A 23,200-nucleotide genomic window follows, 5' to 3' on the forward strand; every position below is an offset into this window, starting at 1 on the left:
AAAGATGAAGGCTGTAGAAGTTAGAACAAACCGGGTGCAGTTTTCTTTTGAATTCCAGTATGAATGAAGTAGAACAGAAATATTCCAAGGGAAAGGGAGCAAAATGGAACATTACAAAATCTGGTAAGAACGGGTTGCTTTTATTCTACCAAAATAAAGTGTTTTGCCATAAAAAAAATAGCTAGAAATCTGTTTATGTTGACAACTATGCTGGATAAGGCAATGTCCTCCTGTTTTAAACGCATTAGGAAAGGTGGCAGATGTAGCACATGCCCACTGACAAGGGACGGTAATAATTACAGCATCAGTGTTAATAAGCATAACTTGACTATATTAAGTACTTGTGACAGTAAGGATTTCATGTATGGAATCTTGGGAAGGTAATAATTACAGCATCAGTGTTAATAAGCATAACTTGACTATATTAAGTACTTGTGACAGTAAGGATTTCAAGTATGGAATCTTGGGACGGTAATAATTACAGCATCAGTGTTAATAAGCATAACTTGACTATATTAAGTACTTGTGACAGTAAGGATTTCATGTATGGAATCTTGGGAAGGTAATAATTACAGCATCAGTGTTAATAAGCATAACTTGACTACATTAAGTACTTGTGACAGTAAGGATTTCATGTATGGAATCTTGGGAAGGTAATAATTACAGCATCAGTGTTAATAAGCATAACTTGACTATATTAAGTACTTGTGACAGTAAGGATTTCATGTATGGAATCTTGTACCTCTCCATGCTGGCAAACTGGCAAAACTGTGAGAAGTTAAAACTAGTACAAGGACACATCAGAGAGGTCAGTAGTCATGTAGACAGTTAGTTAATTACTACTGCAAGTCAGTGAGTATCATGAAGAAATCTAGCTACTTTAAAATGTGCAGCACTGTTTTTTCCCCAAAATGCTATGACAGAAAAAAATGTGGATCACTTTTTACTGAAATATGAAGTAATGTTTGTAGCTAAGAATGAAAACCATTTGAAATGTGAGGAGCCACTACAGCAAGTCCCAAAATATGGAGATGTAATGGCCGAAAGACCAGCCTTACAAATACTAAATCCGAGGTGCAATTTCTCAGAAAATTCTCTTTTCTCCGAAGGTTTGACAAACTCAGAGTTGGTATATGTAATGTTTGGGAAAGGCTTGCCCCACCCCCACCCACAAAAAGCAGTTTTAAGGGGAAGTGCAATTTTCGAGCTTCACTCTTTTCCAGGTTTTCTGTCTTTTTTAGGCTTTTAGGCACTTGGCATTTCAAGTGCTGAAATTTCAATAAGGAGCTGTCAAGAATCAGTGTTATATCCTCACAGGTTGAATGAAAAGGTTAATTTGACTTATTTACTGCAAATTACAACAAAAGTTTTCTGATTTAATAAGTTAACAAAAGTGGGCTTTTACTTGCTGGAATTTAATGGAATAATGAACCTTGGAACAGTATTTAAACCTGACAGGTTTTGTAATCTTTTAGTTCCATTTGAGAGTTTTATGCAAAAAATGTTAGGTTACAGACAAGGTTAAATTCACCACAGCCGTCTTGTCTTTTATTTTTTTTTTTTGGTTACATTGGTAATATTTTTGGTACACATTTCCTTTTTGGGCTTGTGAACATTAATTAATTAACTAACAGTACTCCAACTTGAAGTCCCAATTGCACAGAATGCAATTTTTTATTAAAAATATTCAGCATAAATTGCTGCCAAAGGAGGTAATTCAATCTGATACAGCTACCTGGGCAACAGAAGGTGTTACCCAGGAATCAGAAAGTCATGGATGTGGGATACTCAGCATTCAATGGTCTGGTCTCCTTTTTGCAGGATAAGGACAGACAGCTCTTTTAAGTGTAAAAAATATAGCCCTCCAAAGAAAGGTAGACTACAGGCACAGATCCTGGGGTGCAAGCATACAAGGACACATGAGTTCACTCCATGCCCTTCATTAGAGCTGGGTCAGTCAACTGCAAACAGGGATACTGACTGCATCCAGTACAATACAGATGCCAACTTCAACACCCTCACATGATGTTTTGGAAGATCTACCTAAAAACAAAATTCTGGAAACGTTGGGGAAATGAACCAGTGTTCCATTATAGTGGACAAACAGCACTCCAGCACAGAGTAGGAATTAATGCATTAATTAAAGAGGACATATCTTGAAACAATGACAGTAAGCAAAGCTGGCTGAAACCAGGAAGAAAAAAATGTCAATATCAGCAGGTGAGTAAGATGTGCCCTATACGGATAAATTGTTTGTTTCCATACATTACAAGTACATTTTTGGCTGTTCATCGAAGCAAGGAAAAGAAAGGCTATACATCAATACAAAATGATTTTAGCAACCCAGATGGTTTATCACAAAACACCAAAGGCGATCACTTACAAACAAAACTCTCCCACCAAAAGCAAAGGCACAAGCTATCAGATGGGTATGATCTTAAGACAAAAATACTGTACAGCAAGATGAAAATTTGAAAATTACTACAAAGAGGAAATCATTCAGTGTAACATGGGTATCCTGCATTGCTTTCAAAAAGTGCTTCTATAACGGTAAACGTGGGTGACAAAGGGCAGAAAAGAGGAAAAACACTGCATTTGTTTTCAGTTCTCCTTCAGGAGTGAGAGGGGATGCATAGGAGACGGGATTCTTTTGTGCTGAGGTAATAACACTTCTGGCACTAGAGTACTGACACAGGTCAGCTAGTAAACAGAGAAAAAAAACATTACTGTCCAAATGCGAAACAACAACAGCAGCCAAAACAACCCGCTAGCTGCCAGCTCACAGTAAAAAACAGCTGAAGAGAAACACAAGCGATGGTAAAATCCACACGTCTTTAATAGAAAAGTACAACAGTTGAGCGCTTTCTCTCGCAGATGGCGAGCTTCATCAGCGAGAGAATCTGCCGTCTGCGAGAGAAAGCGCTCAACTGTTGTACTTTTATTAAAGACGTGTGGATTTTACCATCGCTTGTGGTTTTCTTCAGCTGGTTTTTACTGTGAGCAGGCAGCTAGCGGGTTGTTTTGGCTGCTGTTGTTGTTTCGAGTTTGGATCTGGTGCAACCTGCTGTTTTTCTGGTGTTATTACTGTCCAAATGGGGTTCTCAAAAAAACTGGGCACCAACTAAATGTTGGGGTAATTACATACTCATCAAAAACGAGATTACCTAACAGGAGATTAGGAATAAGGTATGCCTAACCAGGAAAAAGCCTACACCCACTGTGATGTTGAGTGGTTATCTGCAGTCAGACTTCTTAGCACAAGAAATCTGGACAAACCCAAAAATAATCAGACAAATTCAAAATGATCACTCTCATAAATTTAGTTGATATAATAACCAGTTTTGAATTAGCATGCAATTTCTGAAGGATATGAAGTCTGAAATGTAATTGACTGTATTATTTACAGATTTCAGTCCTTAATGATTTTGCTAGAAAACCACACATTTTATGAGGACAACCAAAAATATGAGGGGAAACTTTGGACAGTTGACACGTTTGCTCCAAGCAAAGACATGCATCAGAAAAAAAAAATACAGTGGGACAATCCCAACAAGAAATCAGCCAAACACTTCTACATGCTTACAGCAAACCACAATTAGAGCCAAAAATAAATAAATAATTAAATACACTTTTGATCCAGTTTGGGGTCTTGTGGGATCTATTCGTTTTCGTTGGCCTATTTTGTGGTTTAACACAATTTATTTGGTTCTAATTGTGGTTTGCTGCATCATGGCCAGTGATCCTGATATGAATTTCCCAAAAATTCTTTGTGAGGGAAATATAGACACCAGCCAGAGGTGAATGGATAGTTTTGCTGTGAATACCAACGAACGCAGTACCAATGGTGAGAATGCGACTATACAAGGCTCACAGGGATATAAAAAATTGTTGGAAAAAATGGAACATGAACGTATACAATGAGGAGGTAATCCCTTTATGTCTGTAGGCAAGTGTGCCATGGCTCATATGTCTTCAGAAATTCAGGACTCACTGGTTAAGTTGGAGAAAATGATTTTTAAAGAGACTTCTGTCTTTCTTAACATCCAGAGCTTACAACGTTATGTTGAACTCAATATTTCTCCTGGGGTCTACAGGCAATGAAGGACCCCACTACACCTTTCGACTTGTCGAGTGACGAAGATGTGCAGTTTAAGACTAGATGGGTTGTTGTTGCCCACAATTGCTCTATGGAATGGATATCCATTCTCATAGAGAGATTTATTGAAACAAAAACGTCCCAAAGAACAGATTTCTGTACTAAGTGCCAATATTGCTGCCTCCTCTGGACTTAGTTGTTTGGACAATTTGTTCATGAATATTAAAGGTCGACTTCGTAGGTTTGAGGAGAGTTTGGTACAGAGAAAAAAGGGAAAGATACGGAGAGACCTTAAGGCTTATGAAGCCAATTGTGCTTTCGACAAGGGAACCAATCGGAAAGCAGCTAGACGTCGTGTAAGCTTTCAAAAGCAACAGGAAGAAAGTTGCGCAAAGGGTTTATCCTTCATTTCATTGGAAGGCAATTTGACATTAATTGATTGGGAAGAAGAAGAAGATTTCCCTAATCTTCCAGCAGCCCAGAACAATTACAACGGACTTTTCGCTCAGGTGAGGGGAAAACTAACAACTATAGAAAATGGCAAAGAAATTAATTTTACAATGGACAGAGGGGGGAGGTTAATGCTAAATACAACAAATGGGGAAAGTGGTACTGAGAATATTGTTACCGTTTCTGATATTATTGAATATCTGGTGAATTTATCTGGCTGTGAATTGACAACAGCAGAAAAAGAAGTACTAAACTGTGGTATTAAATTTGTTCCTACAGTTTTGCTCCGCCTCTTATTTGTTGAAAGGAGACAAGTTTCAGATTGCTTAGAAAAATGTATTTGATGTTGCATTTTTCTAATAATGCTTTTACTAATGATTTTGAAAGTGGGGAAACCGATGATTTAAGTAATGAGAGTTTTTACTTTTGTGAGTCTGATTTTGTCGCTGATGCTTATTGCTTGTTTAATACTGTTTGTATAAATTACAAAAGTGCTTTTATTGCGCCTTTTGATAATGAAATAGTACAGCATTTTGCATCCATGTTGAATTATTGTATTGAAAAAGAATATATTCTTTTTTTTTAAGAATATACATGATATAGAATACAATTTGACAAAGAATGAATGGCGAGCATTGAAGTCATTAAGTAATAGATGTGACCTAGTCTTCAAACCTTCAGATAAAGGTAATAAACTTGTTATAATGAACATTAATCAATACTTAAAAATGTGCCATCAACATCTAGAAAATTCACAAGTCTATATGAATGTATGTATTGATAAATAACAGTGTGCTATGAAGGAGTTTGATGAATTAGTACAAAAAGGTGTCAGATTAGGCTATTTTTCTAGTGAAGATGGGGATAAAAAATTTGATACTAGTTTGTGTGATATGGCTTACTTTTATGGTCTCCCCATAATTCATAAAAGCATGGAAAATCCGCCGGGGCGACCTATAATATCGGCATGTAATTACTTTACTCATAATATGGGTGTTTTTTTACATAGTTATTTGGTTCCTTATGCGACTAAACTACAGTCCTATGTAAAGGACACTTTTCATTTTCTGGATAGAATTTTGAATATAACGTGGCAAAAAGAGATGCATTGGATTACGGTAGATGTAGTGAGTTTGTACACCAATAGACAACATAAATTTGGGTTAGAAGCTCTTGCATATTTTTAGGTGATAGTCCAGCTTCATTATATGTTATGGATCTGATTTATTTTTGTCTTATTAATTATTTTGAATTTAATGGTAAGTTATACCAACAATTGTCAGGTATGGCAATAGGGGCCTCCTTTTGCCCCCATGTATGCTAACCTGGCTATGGGCTATTTTGAGATTCAACATGTTTATATTTCAGAATTTTTTAGAAAATATGTAGTTGGTTATTTTCAATTTACTGAGTTAATATTTTTGTGTCAAGGGGGTTCTGATTATGTGGGGCAATTTTTTGATTTACAGCAAAATAAATATAATTTAAGTTTTAGTGATTTAAAAGTAGGACATAAGGTTACCATCTTAGACGTTATGAAACAAGGTTTAGAAGGATATCCTGTACATACTAGAGTACATAGGAAATTTATAGATGGTAATCAGTATCTGGATGGACTAGTTGCCATCCTATTCATAGTATTACAGCTTTACCATATGGAGAATTTTGTAGAATTAGAAGGTTATGTAATGTGGAATCAGAATTTATTCAAGAACTAGAAAAAAAATAAGAATATGTTTCTGAGAAGGGATTATAATTCAAATATATTTGAAAAAATATATTAGACGTTATGAAGTGGGATAAATCAAAGAAAAAATATAGTATGGGTAATATTAACCAAATAAGAAAAACCTATGGAAATAGTGAAACTGCAACAATGCATTTTGTCACTACATATAGTATATTTAGTAACACAGTAGTAAAAATTATAAAATATTATTGGAATTATTTAATCAGAAATATAGGTATTCAGAATTTACTTCCTGTATTGATAAATATTTCCTTTAAAAGAGGAAGTATTGGTGACATGATTATACATGGGAAGGTTGTCTCTGTCCAGAAGTGACCATCAATGGGGACATTAAGAATTTATTCCCTATAGAGAAAGGCACAAAGCCATGTAGTAAATTTTGCAGTTGTAAATATGCAACTTATTTTCCATGTATTAATGGTAGAAAATATGAAGTTAAACAAATGTATAGTTGTAACTCAGTAAGAATTGTTTATGCTATAAAATGCCCATGTGGGAAGTTCTATATTGGGGAAAGTAAGCGAACATTTAAATCTCGCTTACAAGAACATCTTAAGAGAGATATCAGGAAGGGGAGACTGGAAAGTTTGATTGCTTGCCATTTTTAAAAGCCACAGTTTTAGATAAAGTTAAAAGTGATTATATAACAATCAAAGTGTAAAGAAGAAATGGTTATACAAAGAAACTGTTTTCATTCTTAAATATAATACTCTGGTTCCCAGAGGTTTAAACTCAGATTGTAATTGGAAAGTTTTTATTTAATTATGTGTGTGTGTAATTATTCAATTATTAATGTTTGATAATTGTTTAGTTTGTATATAAGGCTGCTTGTGTGAACATTTGATGTTTTACTCTGTAAAGGCTGTATGCTCTCTCTAATCTTCCTTGACTACTCTTTGTCTTCTAAAATCTATTAAGTAAATCGCCTCAGAGAAACATTCTAGAGTAACTGTCTTGCCTTCATGCAACTACATTATGATAAAACTGAGTTTTTGTAACCTCTTACCCCAAAAACTATATTCATCTTAATGACATATTTCTTTTTATACATTTTGAAATAGTTTTGCTATACTCCTGATTACTGACACTGATATAACATTGCATTGGTACTTAATGCCTTGTAATAATCCTGTAACATTGTTGTTTAATGCTAATTTATAATGAAAATTGTATAATATGTTGGAACTTTCCTTCCCGGGCCTCTGCTGAAAAAGCACTCTCCAGCTCTGTCGGACAATCCCGGTCAACAAATGTAAACTAAATAAATGGCACCTCTTCAGCACAATCTCTTTTTATAGTGGTACGATTCTTTAGGTTCTAGGTCTTAAACTGAATTTTATAAGTCACAGTAAACACAATAACTAATTTGTTTGTAATATTTTATAAACAACTTAAAAAATCTCAGCAACCACTCAAGTTACACATATGCTGTCAGCAGCACTTTGTTCACCCAGTGTAGAGCTTTTATAAACCGGTCTGTCTGGGCTACTCAGTTGCAAAGCTATTCAGACAAACATGAAACTAATCAACAGGGCAGAGATACACAAATTGATTTTTAAACACCAAAATCTATGCTTACTAATGTTGACAAATAAGTTAAATATATTTAACAATGTTTATAAGCTTTATTAATACAGTTGGTCAGGCACAACCATATTTTTAACTTATTGCTGAGCCACAAAGAGTACCCAACAAGCCCTGCAGCTCCAGAACCACAGGTTGCAGACATCTGTCCTACAAAAAGTACACAGGAGCTGCAGAGCATTAAACACAATGCAAACAGGCACATTGGCAAACATTTCAAACTACTGTGACAGTTTCTTTACCATTTGCATCCCATTTAAGATAGCACATAATATATTCATCAGTGAAATGATGGCTTATTTTAGCTCAGCATTTTAGTAACCAGTTCTGCTGAAAGGTACATTTCAACAAGAATGGTAAGCCAGCCAATGAAAAAAACCTAGTGAACTGATGGATTTTTCAAATTACCAGAATTTAACAAAGTTATTTTACTGCACAGTGGGTGTAAATAGTGGCAATATATCTTGCTTTTTTTTTTTTTTTTTTTAAAGTGGGAGTGAACATCAGAGAATGCATATGGTTCAACCAGAGAAGGTGAAAGCAATGCACTCCAGAAACCAGTCTCTTCTTTGTAAAGACAGTGCTCAGATTATTAAAGTAAAAAGTCAAAAAATCCAAAATACTGCTCTCACTGGTAAATGCTCTTGTGGAAACAACCAGTAAATATATAATAAAAAATGTAGCACAAGAGCAAAAGCAAGGGTCAAATCTTATATTCAAAGCCAGATACTTTTATTAGTAAAACAATGGATAAGCGCTTTCGCTAAAAAATAGCTTCATCAGATCACAATGTTTGCTTAACATAGACAGTTTAAATACTAAAGCACATGGTGAGTACAATTCAAATGAACCAATCATCATCACACATCAATTAGTTCACTTAACATTTAAAGCAGCAAATACAAAAGTATATCAGTGCATTCATTACTGCTATTAATCATATAAAAAAAAAAAAAAAATATATATATATATATATATATATATATATATATATATAAATATATATATAAAAAACTAACTCCATTTAAAAAAGCGCATCCTTTGAATACAACAGATGATAGTATAAAACTTTAATAAAAGTTTTCTTGTTGTTAAAATGCATTATAAAAATTATTTATATATATATTACAATTTAAAAATGACTAAATATTCTCATATCTTTATGTGCCTGCGTTTTCTAAGTACAGGTTTGATAGAGACTTTGTCATTTAGTCCTGAGCCTCTATCTGCTCTTAGCAAAATAATCCAGTTGTTTTCCTTCTCCTCTGTATATGTCATTATGTTACCTCCTCTTGCATTAGGTTCTATTACTTCTAGTACCCTAAATTGAAATTCATGTTGAGTGTTGTGTAAGACAGTGTGCTTGGCTAAAGCATTCTGTGTATTACTTTTTCTGATGTTATAAATATGCTCTCTTATCCTGTCACGTAGTGGGCGGTTCGTCTTACCCACATAAAATGATGAACATATTTTGCAAACTGCCAGGTAAACAACGTTAGGTGTCATACAATTCGCATGTGTTCTAAAATAAAATGTTTTACCATTATCTGGATGGATAAATGTGGTATTGCTGTCAATATAACAACAAAAATTACAATGACCACATTTTTCTGTATGTCCTGAACTAACATGCTGTATAGCTTTCTTAGAATAACAGAGGAGTCTTTTTAAGTTGTTTCTGTTCCTATATATAAAAGAGGGTTCCTTTGCCAACTATGTCAGAAATCTCTTCATCAGCCTTTACTACTAGATCTCTCTTCTTCATTACTATCAGGTTGTGAGCCATAAGTAGATTTGCTATTATCTAAACCATTCAAATTAACATTATTAGGCATATTCAGACTGTCAGGAACATCTGTAGAGAACGCTGAACCTCTATTACTACCAGCATTTCTCATATATGTATTAGTTACATTCATTCTAGTAGGTTGTACAGTATTAACATTTGTCTGACCCTCATATACATTAGTAGCTAGTCTATCATAGTTATGTCTCTGCCAAACAAACACTTGACCTAGTTTAAAATCATTCAAGTCACGTATCACTTTATTTCTTTTTTGTATTTGTAGACAATGTCTTTTTTCTATGGAATGGAACAGTAGATAACTTAGAAAAGTTTTTAAACATCATGAATAGCTTGACAAATTGTTTGAAATTCAATATGCAAAACTCCTATGAGAAAGTGGTGTTCCTAGATGTTTATGTAGAAAGGTTACACAATGGTCTCATCAACACAGGGGTATATCGGAAACCTTGTCACAGCAACATGTTACTACATAGGACAAGTATGCACCCACCCCACATTTTTAAAAATATAATTAAAGGACAATCTTTAAGATGTTCTAGGCTAAATCCGTCAGAAATAGGCTTAGAAAAAGATCTGTCATGTTTACGAAATAGATTAAAGAATAGGGGCTACAAAATTAGTGAAATAGATCAATACACTATTGAAGCCCTCAATTCACGTGATGCTAGAGGTAAACCTTATTTTGGTCCAGTACAGGATATCATTAGAACTGATATTTCTTCGACACCCTTGAATGTCAAATTTGCAACAAGTTATACAACAGACTTATTTGAAGTCAAGAATATCATATGTAAACATTGGGATATACTAAAGGCTGATGAAGAGATTTCTGACATAGTTGGCAAAGAACCCTCTTTTATATATAGGAACAGAAACAACTTAAAAGACTCCTCTGTTATCCTAAGAAAGCTATACAGCATGTTAGTTCAGGACATACAGAAAAATGTGGTCATTGTAATTTTTGTTGTTATATTGACAGCAATACCACATTTATCCATCCAGATAATGGTAAAACATTTTATTTTAGAACACATGCGAATTGTATGACACCTAACGTTGTTTACCTGGCAGTTTGCAAAATATGTTCATCATTTTATGTGGGTAAGACGAACCGCCACTCGTGACAGGATAAGAGAGCATATTTATAACATCAGAAAAGTAATACACAGAATGCTTTAGCCAAGCACACTGTCTTACACAACACTCAACATGAATTTCAATTTAGGGTACTAGAAGTAATAGAACCTAATGCAAGAGGAGGTAACATAATGACATATACAGAGGAGAAGGAAAACAACTGGATTATTTTGCTAAGAGCAGATAGAGGCTCAGGACTAAATGACAAAGTCTCTATCAAACCTGTACTTAGAAAACGCAGGCACATAAAGATATGAGAATATTTAGTCATTTTTAAATTGTAATAGATATATATATAAATAATTTTTATAATGCATTTTAACAAGAAAACTTTTATAAAAGTTTTATACTATCATTTGTTGTATTCAAAGGATGCGCTTTTTTAAATGGAGTTAGTTTTTTATATATTTATATATATATATATATATTTTTTTTTTATATGATTAATAGCAGTAATGAATGCACTGATATACTTTTGTATTTGCTGCTTTAAATGTTAAGTGAACTAATTGATGTGTGATGATTATTGGTTCATTTGAATTGTACTCACCATGTGCTTTAGTATTTAAACTGTCTATGTTAAGCAAACATTGTGATCTGATGAAGCTATTTTTTAGCGCTTATCCATTGTTTTACTAATAAAAGTATCTGGCTTTGAATATAAGATTTGACCCTTGCTTTTGCTCTTGTGCTACATTTTTTATTATATAATTAGTGCTCAGATATTGTTTTTGTTGCATTTGCCTGAGGACACATACTGGGATGAGTGGAGTACAGCAGCATCTTAATGCTCATGTCTTGACATACAAAACAGTTACATGTGCCACAGCACAGGGGAAGTACAAGTGTGTATCCCTGCATCGCTACAGAGAAAACCAATAGCAAAACTGCACCAAGCAACCTGAATCCTACACTCTGCATCCGACCTTTGAGTTCAGTCTCTGGAGTGATGCACAGAGAGATGAAATAGAATAAGACTAATTCTCTCATCTCTGGAAAAAAAAAATCAAGGTAGAGGAACCATCCAAAGATATCAGTAAAATACTGGAGGGATGTGAAGCACAATGAGGAAAAATGCTATGTTGAAGAAGTGCATGTATGTAATGTGCATTTCATTTCAGTCACTAAACATGGAGTATATTCCTAGACAACAGTTTGTTTGTGTCTTTTGGCTTTTCCCGGTTAGGGGTCGCCACAGCGGAACTCTGGTCCGCTAATGACTGGTAGTGGATTTTTACATATCGGGTTACCAGCCCTGACGCACAACCTTCAACGAAGGCACGTCCCATTCACGTATGCCTCCACACAGAAAATGCTCTAGCTGACAATTGAACGGGACAACGTCTTGCTATGAGGCGAGAAATTTAAGTACAGATGGCCAATGAAGTACATATGAAAATCAGTCCCGTTCTTTTATTTATTTATTGATTGACATTTGATTAATGGGAAAGTCCTACTGGGTAGGTGCCCATTTTCAGAGGAGGTCTGGGGAGAAATGTTCAAAGTATTACAAAAACTTTTTTAAGAATTACAATTATAAAGCGGGAAGAAAAAAAGGCACTTGCGTATTATCGCAACCACATTCTAAAGCACTGTGTGACTTGATGTTAGGATGGTAGAAACTGACATCAGGTACTCCCGATCCTTGGTGTGTAGCAGCCCTCTGAAATGAAGATCCGGTGAAAGATTCCTTTCTTGTCATTTTCCTGTCAGACTTTTAGTGTTAACAAAGTTTAAACCCAGTTGGAAGCAAACTCCGTTTGAGAAACTCCGTTTAATGAAAAAAGCAATCCACATTAACGTATAGCACACACAATACACGTTTTCGTCATCAACTTCATCAGATGGCTAAAACAACCCACACTACCCATTTAAATACAACTTCATCCCTTCAGACATCCAATAGGAAACCAAAAGCAATTAATAATTAATAATTAAAAGCAATTAATAATTACCTAATGCTCTTCTAAAAAATAAATAGTAAATATGTATGTGTGTATAGGACACTAAAATACATCAATTACTTTAAAACATTACATTTCCCCTAAATATTCAACACATCACATGAATATTAAAAAACATTTAAAACCATTATTAAGTTTAATTCAAAACATAAAATGTTAAAAAGACCTAGAGCTCCCTCTTGTGTCACAAGTATGTATGTGTAAATGTAATAAATAATGAACACACATGGTTAAAGAACTTTTACAGTTTGGCAGATCTTAATTTTAATACTGGCGCTAAAGATATCATATCATTTAGACCCGGACGTCTATTAGCTTCCAAAATTAGCTGCCAGTACAATTCTCTGTACTCAACCAGGGTCTCCCACATCCCACCCCTCGGGTCCAAGGGAACTACCTCAAGTACAAAAAACTGAAATCCTTTTGTTTTACATGTCAAACTATGTTTATACAATGCATTGTTTTCACATTTGTTTCTAACATCGTACAGGTGTTCATAAATTCTTTGTTTTAGTTTTCTCTCAGATTTACCTACATAAAAGGATTCACATTCATTACAGGTAACTAAATATATAATCCCCTTGGAGTCGCAATTAACATACGTGTGTAACAATAATTTCCTTCTCCTAGCTTCCAAATAAAAGGAATCTCCTATTTTAAGGTAAGCACAATAATTACACCTCCCACATTTGTACAACCCTTTCTTCACCCTAGTTGACTTACCTTCCTTAAACTTGTTAAGAACCCCTTTCCAAAACATTTTTAATGGTACTCCCCTTACGGTAGGTATATGTTAAAGGTTCATCAAATATATATTTTAAATCCGAGACCTTAGAAAATTGTCCCATTCCCTATCTATTATCCTTCTCACAATACTAGACTGACCATCATAGGTGGTGACAAACCCTGAGTTAAACTCATTGCTTACCCCGGTACTCGGTTTATCATCTTTTCCTTTTTCAGGGGAAATTTTCCCCAAAATAGGGGCCAATCTACTCTTCCTTTCTTCCTGTACTTCTTTCAATATTTTGTCAAACAACTCACCAGGGTATCCTCTGTTTAAAAATAACTCTTTCAGTTTCAACACTTCACCTGTAAAGGTTTCATCATCTGAGGTCATCCTACACATTCTAACAAGTTGCCCTTTCATTACCCCCTTCTTCTGATGTAGTGGGTGGGCACTAGCGAAATGCAGGTAAGAGTTTGAGAAGGTTTCCTTTCTGTGAATCCTGGATACAAAATTTCCATTTTTCTTCTCTATATTAACATCTAAATAAGTTAACTCATGTTCATTGAATTTATAAGTAAAGTCAAAAAACTCAGTTGTACCTTTAAGGTATTCCACGAATTCATCAAAATTGTTTAAATTCCCTCTCCATAAAAAACAAAGGTCATCTAAAAACCTTCCATATAGTGTCCAATAACATTTAAAAGGGGACTTTAATAAGTATTCATTCTCCCAATAGGCCATAACTATATTAGCATAAGTAGGGGCACAATGTGCCTCCATGGCCACTCCTTTTTCTTGTTTGAAATATTCTCCTTGAAAAAAGATAAAGTTATTTTTTAACACCAGCTCCATTAGTACCAAAATTGTCCTAAACTCATTTTGGGAAATTTCCTTGTATCCAGTCAACATCTCCTCAAACCACTCCAAACCTACGTCATGTGGTATACTGGTAAACAAGTCAACTACATCTAAAGTCCCAAAAGCCAGTTCATCATCATACAAATTGGGTTTTAATTTTTTCAAAAAATCCCAGGAATCCTTTAAATTGTTAACATTGTTCAAGACTAACCCTTTCACCTTCACGTCAACAAACTTTGCTAAAGGTGCTGTTATTGACCCATTTGCAGACACTATAGCACGTAAGGGAGGGTCGTTGATGTCCTTGTGCACCTTAGGGATCCCAAAAATAGAAGGAACCTTAGCTTTCTCAACATTTAAATAGTGATAGGTTTTAATGTCAATAAGCCCTTCCATAAGTAAATCATTTAGAGTAACCTGAATTTTCCTGTATGCTATGTTAATTTCATTCAAGGAAATTCTAGAATATTTGTTGGTGTCATTCAGTAATTCCATCATTTTGCCTTCATAGTGAATGTGATCCATAAGGACAACCGCCCCACCTTTGTCTGGTTTCATTACCCTTAAGTTACCATTGTTACTCAGGTCTTGTAGGACCTGATTTTCTTTCATTGTCAAATTCGGGTACACAAAATTATGTTTCAAACTACACCTTAATTCTTTTTCCTACCTTTAACTCAAAATTCCTCAACTGAGGATGTAAAGGTGGATTAAAAGTACTGGTACGTGCCAAACTGTGTTGGTTAAAAGTAGTTCCTTTTCCATTAAAAAATATTTCCAAATTTTTCTTCCTCAAAAACATTTTCACATCCACCAGTAGTTTGAACATGTTAGTTCTCTGTCTAGGTATAAACCCAAACCCCTTAGAAAATAAATCAAAAAGTGTCCTATCAACAACAATGTCAGAATAATTGAAAATGTTAAAATCTTTGTAAGACCATTTGTAACCATCCTGTGTAATAAACTCAGTTAATTCCATCTCTTTTCCTTCCTTTCCTGATAACCCCATCCCCTGCCCCTGTAGTTTTTTGCATTGTACACTACGGGTTCTTTATCCATCAATCTTTCAGATCTCCTGAGTGGAGGGAATTCGGGACATATTATTGCAACCACATTCTAAAGCACTGTGTGACTTGATGTTAGGATGGTAGAAACTGACATCAGGTACTCCCGATCCTTGGTGTGTAGCAGCCCTCTGAAATGAAGATCCGGTGAAAGATTCCTTTCTTGTCATTTTCCTGTCAAACTTTTAGTGTTATCCAACCAGTTTTACTTCATGTGATAATATGTAAAAAAATGACCTACGTATTATCGCAACCACATAATAAGGTGACAGTTAAGGTAGCTCATTCTGTAAACCGAAAAGTAATCGCGCTTCTATGATCAACGGCGGCCAGGCATGAAGTAAAACCTCATTGGACAACACTACAAGTTTGACAGTAAAAAAAAAAAAAAAAAAAAAGAAAGAAAGGAATCGTTCACTGGGTCTTTTAATTCTCAATGTAATCTGCAGAGCTCATTAACAATCCTCTTCCTTGTTAGCTTTCATTAGAAAGAGTTATGTCTTATATCCCACATTTCTGGCACAGACAACTGTTGTTAAAGTGGTGCTAAACTTACAAAGGTGTGTTAAGTGTGACTCTGTAAAACTGATAACTTTTTAAAGAATCAGCGTTCATCCTGGCTTAGAATGTAGGAGCAAGACTAGCTGGCTAGCTTGAAAATGCATGCATTGTGAAATTATACAGCCTCTCCTAAAATATAAGATGCTAAAGCTCACAGGAAATGTCATGACTAGTTTGCTAAAAGTTCATTATACATTTATATGCACTTGCGACGCAAGTACCGACATTTCTTTATCATGAATGACCAACTAGCTAGTAACCCTTTGTCAGCAAAGAGCCATGGAGAAAAGCGACACAATGAGATAAAAAAAAAATAGTAATCTGTGCAATTTATTTGCTGTGAGTGTCACTGTCATCCGAGGAAGTTGTATTTTATTGCTTCCTCAACTTGTTTGCAGATGCAGGATTTCTTTTCTGTAAAGAAAATGAGCCAAATGCAAAGTCACAGAGTTGTTTCGAATGTGGTTGAGATAATACGCAAGTACCGAAAAAAAATGTTACAGCATATTTAGATAGAGTCAGGAGAGAAACTGATTGAAATAAGGAAGTGAGTGAAGAAGGGGGAATAAGGAGGTGTAAGATACAAACAGGTACTTGCTCGTATTTAGTGATATAGTTGATCTATTTCTGTTTCTAAAACCTAGGCTACTTACATCATTGTAGAGCTTGAAAGCCTTCTTGACATAGCCAACTCTGCCACAACCTCCCATCAGAACAGTGAAATTATATTCCTCAGGCTGAAGGCGTTCTACTTTCAACATCTGGGTTTCAAACAGATCCAGTGCTTCTGCCAACTAAAAGCAGGAAAAAAAAAAAACTTCAACATGCGTCCGCACACATGTATATTCATCACGTGTGTACATTTAAATATACACAATGGAATTCATTTCCAATAACAAACATTTGCACTTTAATAATAAATGTTCATGCCATTCTTCCTACTGGCAAAATTTTGGCATGTAGAACACTGGCTAAGCTAGTTTCTTAGATCGTACAGTTACAGTTGTATACTCACCTTATAAACTACGACATGTTTGTCTCCAGTGGTGCACTGCACTTCCTTCCTGTTTGTGCCTGTCTTAAGGTGCTGTGTTTAAAAATAAAATCCTCTGTAAGATATTACTTCTTCCTCTGGAACATCATCAAATAGTTAACTGAACTTTAATCTTCGTGATGTCAAAGGAGGGAGCGTGTGTGGGTGTGTCCACAGATGCTAATGGGAGCACCATAAAGCATGCTTGGGGCCTCATCTTTTAAAGTTTATGGGTTGCCCCTCCATACGATATCAAGAGATTCAGTAAAATTATGTTGGCAGATACTTAACAGAGTTTACAAATTTTTTTTTTCATTTTATTAAGAAACTGCCCATATAATTTTACTTGGATGGGACGGATGTTACAAAGTACAATGAAGTATATTAAAACCACGACTGTACACTTTTAATAATTTTAATGATGAATAGCAAAATATGCTAAAAGAGTGAAACGGATTACTGCTGAAATGTATGACACATTTTGCTCCAATGCACAACCAAAATAGTCAGTATAAGCAAGGTGAAAAACTGTATGTAGCAGTCACAGTCTCTCAGTCTGGACTGCTGCATCCCCCCCAAATAAATGAGCAGCTGCTACGGCTATTCTGATCCTATTAAACTGCAAAAATACAACCTTACTATTGCAAAACTATTTTTCAGTTTATGTTACTCACCATCTTGTTTCAGCTCAACTAGAAAAACATATGTAATGCATTCTGAATTACTCGTAAGAAAAGAACATCATAGCTCTGTGCACTGCAAAATGCAAACTTTGTGTGTTCTGCATGTAAGATTTTCACTTCATTTGACAAAATCAGACTGAACAGATTTCAGTACCATTAGCACTGTATTTTTGGGAAGTGCATTTGACCTTATTAAAGGTGCATTTCCACATATGGTTAAAGAAATAAGCTGCAGAGAAGCTACTGCAAGTCTGGAGACTGGATCTTACGTAGGAAGTGATTATAGAAATAAACTAGAAGTACTTTCATATGCCGTATCTATGCAGAAATCAGTGGTACTTGTAAAAATGCAAGCACATGTACATGTGGAATGTGACAGGATGCATAGTTAGAACTGCCAAATAAAGAAACACAAAGGGTGGTTGGTGTATGAAAAGTTATACAATGGATTATGCCCATCAGCAAATGGGCCTGTGATAAAAGTAATAAAGTCCTGGCTATAATTCGACTAATAAAAAATGTATGGATCAAGAACTTCTGCTATGGCACTCCTCTAGTCAACAGCAGGAACCCTGCCCTCCATGGAGATTTTTTTATATTGCAAGTTTTACTTAGCTCTAGAAAATGCCTGATGCAAACATTAGAAGCCCTATGATGAGGAAGGAAAATTCTGTAAGACAAGATCATCATTTTAAGCAGTGTGCCAGAAACAGTAAATGTAGTGAACACCCATTAGAGACCAACCAAGAAGCCCAAAGTATGGAAGAGCAGCAAGTCTCTCTGAATGGGTTCAGAGGAATAAATCATAACCTGCAAGAATAAAACAATGCAAGGCTGTCCAAAATAGATGAATCCCGGAGAGAACATTCAGATGCCACCCAATCTGCTACAGATGAAAATGTAGAGATAAAGGCAAGAGTTGAAGCCGCAAATGCAAGCCTCTAGCACTTAGAACGGATGATAATCAAACTCTGAAGACAGAGCCTGATGTAAGAATCTTTGGAAATGTGGTCTACTGGAGCAAAAGGAAGGGGCTGACTGTACAGTATTTGTAAATAAGTTGTTTACATAACTTTCTGATGTATCATAACAAAAGAAGGCCAAAGATCTCTTATCAAGATGGCCCAGACCACCTAGGTACATCAAAGTTCACTTCCTCTCTTTTGCCCTTAAGGAGAGATTATTAGCCAGCTTATAAAACCTAGGAGGTGTTTGATGAACGCTGATTCCAGGATCTATGTGGAGCAGGATTATTCTGCTGTCAACACAGAAAAAAGGGTAGCTTTCATTCTGGTTATAGGTGAGAATAGAAAGAAGGGCATCCATTTTAAGTTACCTTGATAACCCTGGGCTAAAGTATTTTTGTTTTTCAGCCACCGTTAGCCTTTTTCTGACCTAGCAGAAACCTTACATGAAGTACAAGAGAAAGCTGCAACTAGACCAACAAACCCGGTACATCACTCTGATCACACAGAGGAAGGTGGAACCAGGTTTGAACAGCAGGCATCAGCCCTACCAACTGCTAAAGTTGTGTCTTTCGGCTTATCCCGGTTAGGGGTGGCCACAGCGGAACTCCGGTCCGCTAATGTTTTGGTAGTGGATTTTTACGTGCCGAGTTACCAGCCCTGATGCACAACCTTCAACAAAGGCACGCTCATTCACGCATGCCTCCACACAGAAGACGCTCTAGCTGAGAATTGAGCGGGGCAACGTCTTACTGTGAGGCGGCAATGCTACCGCAGCACCACTACCGCGGGTCACCACCAACTGCTAAAGGAAGCCATTTCTGCTTTTTTAAGCTTCAAACAGCTTTATGACAGAGGGCTGAAATGACAAGTGCAGTCAAGAAAGTAATGAAATTGTATATGAGATCTGTGAGGAGAGGCAAGTGCCCCTGTAATACAGCAAGAGTTTAAAACAGTAAAGAACATTAAAATGTTTGAGGAACCTACCACTACAGTAATGGAGCTGTGGACATGCACTTTTGATTTATAAACAGAAAAAACGTGCTTATAGAAACATACTTTTCTTCTTTGCCATCCTAAGTAGTATTTGCATTGACTTTACAATAAAAAGGGCTTGTGACAGTGTTGAAGACTGGGCATTCAACTGCAGCACCTCTGTTTCCTGAAAAACTACTTTGCTGGCACAAAAGTTACAGACTTGGTTGCAATAATTTAAAGGTTTTCTTGACCGTATACTACATACTATGTATTGTGAACTGGTTCATCAGAGGAGTTGATGATGTTTGTGGATTAGTATATGTAACAAAATATATAAAGTACACCTGTCACTTTTTTAATATGGTCTTTTAAATATTAGTGTATTTCATTTATGGATACACGATTGCTTATGGGTATACTAGTGAACAGATGTTTTAGCTTATAATGTTGAAATATAGGGGTTTGGTCTTAGTGATGGGATCCCTCCCCTCACTTCCCTTCTTCCACCCCCTTTTTTCTGCCACTTCTGAATATACTGTGAAAGCTGAATTACTGGTAGTGGCACATGGGTGTGCATATGAATGTGTTAGCATAAACATCAACAAGACATGCACTAGTGGCCTTACAGCTAGCTGTTTCTTGCTACTGAATTTAAACTGAGTGATAGTCAGGGATTCCCTGCAGAAAGTGGGGTGGGGGGTCTTGCAAACTCATTGGTTCAGGTCTGATGTTTAAATCACTGCTACCTAAACGCTGGCAAGTGGAGACCAAGGAGAAACAAAAAAACAAGGATTTTTTTTTTATTCCATCCTTTGGAAATAATAATATTAAAGGTTCTCAATTCTCTGCCATACCCCCATAAGAAAAGGAAGTGTAAGGAGCTACAGTATACGATTAATACTAAGATGCAGGATATTGGGCTCTATCCTGACTTAGAATGTTAAAGGTGCATTGTCTCCTTTTCCAATCCTCTTTGCTGCTGCGTCCAGAAGTTCAAAAGTACCACCCACTTTAGTAACCCATGTCCACTTTGTGACATCACTTGTGACACTATATACAATCCCACCCTCAGCTTAATCTTTCTTTATATGCCTGCTTAATCCATTATCCCAGTCCTGTTTTGGTTCCCTGTGAAATTAAACAATCTACTCTTTGGTTCTTACTTCATTAGATACTGCACTGCCTCTCTATATTATTTCATTTCCACTTGGAATTTATAAGCATGTAATTTATTAATATGTATTTAAAAATGATACACATGATTTAGAATGTCATAGTATTATTTTTCCTTCTTTTCCCAAACACAAAAATACTTAAGCATACATGGACAAACTACTGAAGGGATTGTTGTAGGAATGTTTTCATTAGGCGTATGCTTGTGCACACATGAACAAAACCACTGAAGGGGTAGTTGGAGGAAATGTTTCATTTGGTATCAGTGAAATGTGTGTGCATACATGGGCAGACTAGTGAAAGGGTCGCTGGGGGATATGTTTCAATTGGTGTGAGTGAAGTGCTTGTGCACCCATGTTAGACTGCTGAAGGAGTTGCTGGAGGAATACATTCATTTGGTGTCAGTGAAGGGCTTGTGTTTTGGTTCCTCTACAGCTGAATAAAGTGTGATTCCTTGAGTATTAATTTTCAGAGGATCAGATCACCAAACACTGTCTTCATAGGAAATCATTGTTGGTGAAATTTCTAAGTTTGCACTGGTAGTGATACCGTTTTAGACAGACTTCTCCCTTCTAGCTGATATGACAACAGAGTTGGTATGTATAAGTTCAGGGAGTACTATGGAGGGCTTTATCCTCACATCAGGGGTCTTTCTACCCTGCAAAAAACAAAACCATTTTAGCACTGTGGCCATTAGGTTTCAGTGACTCTGCTTGTCAGAGCTTTGTCATTTGACATTTAGTAGTGGAAGTGCATGTTTTATATCAAAGCTTCTTATCAGAAGTGTCTGACGTCTGAATATGAACAGCCTTCCAAGAAAGTATATACAACTAGTAAATCCAGCATTTCAGAGGGCTTTTGTTGTCAGGCTAGCATTATGGCCATGCTTCCATGTAGAGGCTAGTTAAACACTGCACAAAAGACCAGGTAAAACTAATGTTAAGAATATAAAAATAACGAGTTTTCACTACGTCAGAAGTAAAAATCCTATATACTTCATCATTTGTAACATTTATCACTGATTTAGTCCTCAAAAATATAGCCACTTCTTGCGCAACTCCATGGGTGTGAGGCACTGGAAGCTCTGATGTTAGAACTACATTCTTGACTGGGTTTTACAATTAAACACCCTGTTTTTATTACACAAAAGTTTCATGATGAAATCTCAAATGTGAAACAGACATAGCCTTTCAAAGCAAGGCAGAAATGTCTTATTCATTCCTTTATTGTCACAGTCTCACATTTTTAATTATACTAAGTTTTCATTGAGGATACTTTGCTGAATTTATGCTGCAGACTATAATAAATGTCCAAAAGTGCTTCCTTATTCAGTTTTCATCAAATCAGATGTGAAATACCCACAAAGTTCATCTGAAAAACATACACATGCATTTTAATTATATATCTTCTTATATGTATGTGTATGTATACGTGTGTGTGTGTGTGTGTGTGTGTGTATATATATATATATATATATATATATATATATATATATATATATATATATATATATATATGGGCATACATATTTTGTTGGGAAGAATCAGTATTAATTAAAGATGCCATCACCTCAACAAATCTCAGGACACCACATTTAAACTCCTGATGTCCAAATCACCATAATCAAGACCAATTACCACTTCATGGCTAGTTACAAAACACCCTCTACATGACCCTTCTAAGTATGACAGCTATTGCATCAAATTCATTGAAATCCCCATTATTCCCAACACTTTCTTAATGGCAGACTTCAACTACCCATCAGTAAAGTGACTGACCAAAATTGCCAGAGATCCTAATTTCCAACACTTCCTTGACATCATAAATGCTAGCTCTCTTATATAAATTGTTAGCCATCCTAGCAGTGGCCCATTTATCACTGATTTAGTCCTCAAAAATATAGCCACTTCTTGCACAACTCCATATGCATCACCCTGCCTTGTTAAATCAGACCATAACTTAGTGAACTATTCCTTTAAAAAGTACATTTGTGTTAAGATCTGATCATAACAGTAGATGTCCTTCTCTTCACTGTTGCAGTATTCATTACAATACGATCCCCTGCCAAGGGGACCTGATGTCTGGCCAGTACACCAAAGCCTTTAAGTTGCTCTAAGGTACGCCATACATCACACGTATGTTTCGCATGTAGCATAGAGCATAAAAGTGACACCAGCACGTACTACCCTCAGAACCGATAGCCCCAGTAGGAATGCCAGTTCAAGGAGTAGAGAGATAACGAATACATCCAGAACAGAAAATAAATAGGGGGAGGAGAGAGGGAGTGAATACTGCAACAGTAAAGAGAAGGACTACTACCATTATGGTAAGATTTTACACAACTGTACAATGTCCTTCCATTTCACT

At 35.8% G+C, this 23,200-nt stretch overlaps 1 protein-coding gene across 4 annotated transcripts in view; it reads right to left on the bottom strand.

The window, feature by feature from the left end:
• PTCD1 (pentatricopeptide repeat domain 1) overlaps positions 1–23,200 on the bottom strand; it is a 465,981-nt gene that overhangs the window by 319,916 nt on the left and 122,865 nt on the right. For all 4 annotated transcript variants that reach the window (XM_044089358.1, XM_044089361.1, XM_044089359.1 and 1 more), the window contains exon 3: positions 16,655–16,795. In XM_044089358.1, the coding sequence (XP_043945293.1) occupies positions 16,655–16,795 (141 nt within the window). The remainder of the gene's footprint in view (positions 1–16,654; positions 16,796–23,200) is intronic.

Source organism: Protopterus annectens, chromosome 12.part0, assembly GCF_019279795.1.
Source record: "Protopterus annectens isolate FY-2018-M chromosome 12.part0, PAN1.0, whole genome shotgun sequence".
Taxonomy (NCBI): Eukaryota; Metazoa; Chordata; order Ceratodontiformes; family Protopteridae; genus Protopterus; species Protopterus annectens.